We start from the raw sequence: 1956 nt of genomic DNA on the forward strand, positions 1-1956 counted from the left end.
TCGATCGTTCATTTAAAATAAATGGCCAAGATTGTGACAAAGATAATTGCAACTTGATTCTTTCCAAAGTGGGTTACACTCTTGATCACTCAAGTCTTTCCTACTTTTCAACATCATTAATTAATATAATAATTAAAAAAAAATTAAGCAAAATCTTCCTATATACACTAATATTCCTATATATACCCCTCATGCATGCTTCATTTTGTATCATCCACCTTATAAGGTTTTGCTTTGCAAGATCAAGAGAAAACCCAATATGGGAATCAGCAAGATTTCGCAAGCCATTGTTTGTGTCCTCAGTTTAACCATGGCCCATCTCTCCTGTGCCCAAAACACGCCACAAGACTACATAAATGCTCACAACACAGCTCGGTCACAGGTGGGCGTCGGACCTATAACATGGGACGCAAACCTAGCGGCTTATGCCCAAAACTATGCCAATCAACGTAAGGGTGATTGCAGACTTGTGCACTCCGGTGGTCCTTACGGTGAGAACCTTGCATGGAGCAGTGGTGACCTCACAGGCACGGCTGCGGTGGCTTTGTGGGTAGGAGAAAAATCCAACTATAATTACAACTCTAATTCATGCGTTGGCGGGGTGTGCGGCCACTATACTCAGGTGGTTTGGCGGAATTCTGTACGCCTGGGGTGTGCTAAAGTGAGATGCAACAATGGAGGCACCTTCATCGGCTGCAATTATGATCCCCGTGGCAACTATGTCGGCCAGAGACCTTACTAAAAGCCTCACGTACATATGTTTTAGGTCCTCGATCAAAGCCTCTATGCTTTTAGAGAGTTACCGTTAAATAAGTCATGTATTGACATTTGGGGACATGCATGTACAACAATAAAGCTGTGAGTTTGAAGTAATATTATCAAGAAAAACTTGACATGCCTAAGGGCTTTTTAACCTTTAGCAAAGCCGACATAAAAATGAATTCAGGTTAATCAGCATAATATATAGTTAGATTTACTTAGACATAAGAGTGAATCAAGCTGCGCCCAGGCCAATCCAGACACACCCTTGGCCAAGTTTATTTTAGCGTAAAATATTTTTTTTTTTTTAAAAAAAAAAATCTCTATTTTTAAGTGTTTAGCTAGCTCTATGTACACAAAATAATTATCAACTTCAAATAATTTTCAGTTGCGCGCCAAAAAAAAATAGCATTTACAAGGCGTAAAATGGTTGACGTTTAATTCTCATAATTCTGACATCATGTGATCTTGCGATGCCATGTGAAAAGTTATCTCCTTCGAACGGCACATTCTCTGTTCTAACGCGGTTTGCCTTACCATCATGTTTTCCACACTTTTCACCTAGCTACCACATGTTGCAGATATCTAATCGAACAAACTAAACTTCAATCGGAAATCGACCAAATGATCTCAATTTTTCTAAGTCTCTTCAACCTCCTTTTGACCCATCTTTTTAACATATTCCCATACTGCATACTTAAACATTTTAATGTGTTATTCCATGCAATTTGATAATATTCTATCATTAGTTTATGTGATCTATTTTCGCGAGCAACATAGTGTCATCCGTACTAGGCTCTTTACTCCAAATATTTTTGAAATTTATAAGTCAAATTCTTAACTCCAATCAACCAGATACTTAACGGATCGAGTCGTGCATAGTTCTTCATACATTTTATGGCGTGTTCTTTATTTTATTTATTTTTCCAGTAACATATCTTTATTTTTATTTCTCGGGTGTTGCATGATCAAATATTCAGTGCAGGTCAACATATGGACTTATGCACAGCTGAAGTATATATGGGTGTGGAGTCACTGTGGACTATGTTCCTAAACACAAAGAATCGATTTCATTCGCTTGTAATATTGCGAAACAAATTCGCCTCTCTAATATGCTGTCAGTAGCAGAGCATATGGTAGTAAAGGATAAGGTGAGATAAAGTAGTGAAAAAGTATGCACACATATAAGCTAATCAC

At 37.9% G+C, this 1956-nt stretch overlaps 1 protein-coding gene across 1 annotated transcript; it reads left to right on the forward strand.

Moving 5' to 3' along the window:
* The first annotated feature begins 213 nt into the window (after nucleotides 1-213).
* On the forward strand, nucleotides 214-924 carry LOC133882207 (pathogenesis-related protein 1-like). The gene has a single exon (XM_062321322.1). It carries the CDS (start codon nucleotides 260-262, stop codon nucleotides 740-742), a length of 483 nt encoding a protein of 160 aa, XP_062177306.1. The 5' UTR covers nucleotides 214-259; the 3' UTR covers nucleotides 743-924.
* The last annotated feature ends 1032 nt before the right edge of the window (nucleotides 925-1956 follow it).

This window comes from Alnus glutinosa, chromosome 11 (genome assembly GCF_958979055.1).
Source record: "Alnus glutinosa chromosome 11, dhAlnGlut1.1, whole genome shotgun sequence".
Classification (NCBI taxonomy): Eukaryota; Viridiplantae; Streptophyta; class Magnoliopsida; order Fagales; family Betulaceae; genus Alnus; species Alnus glutinosa.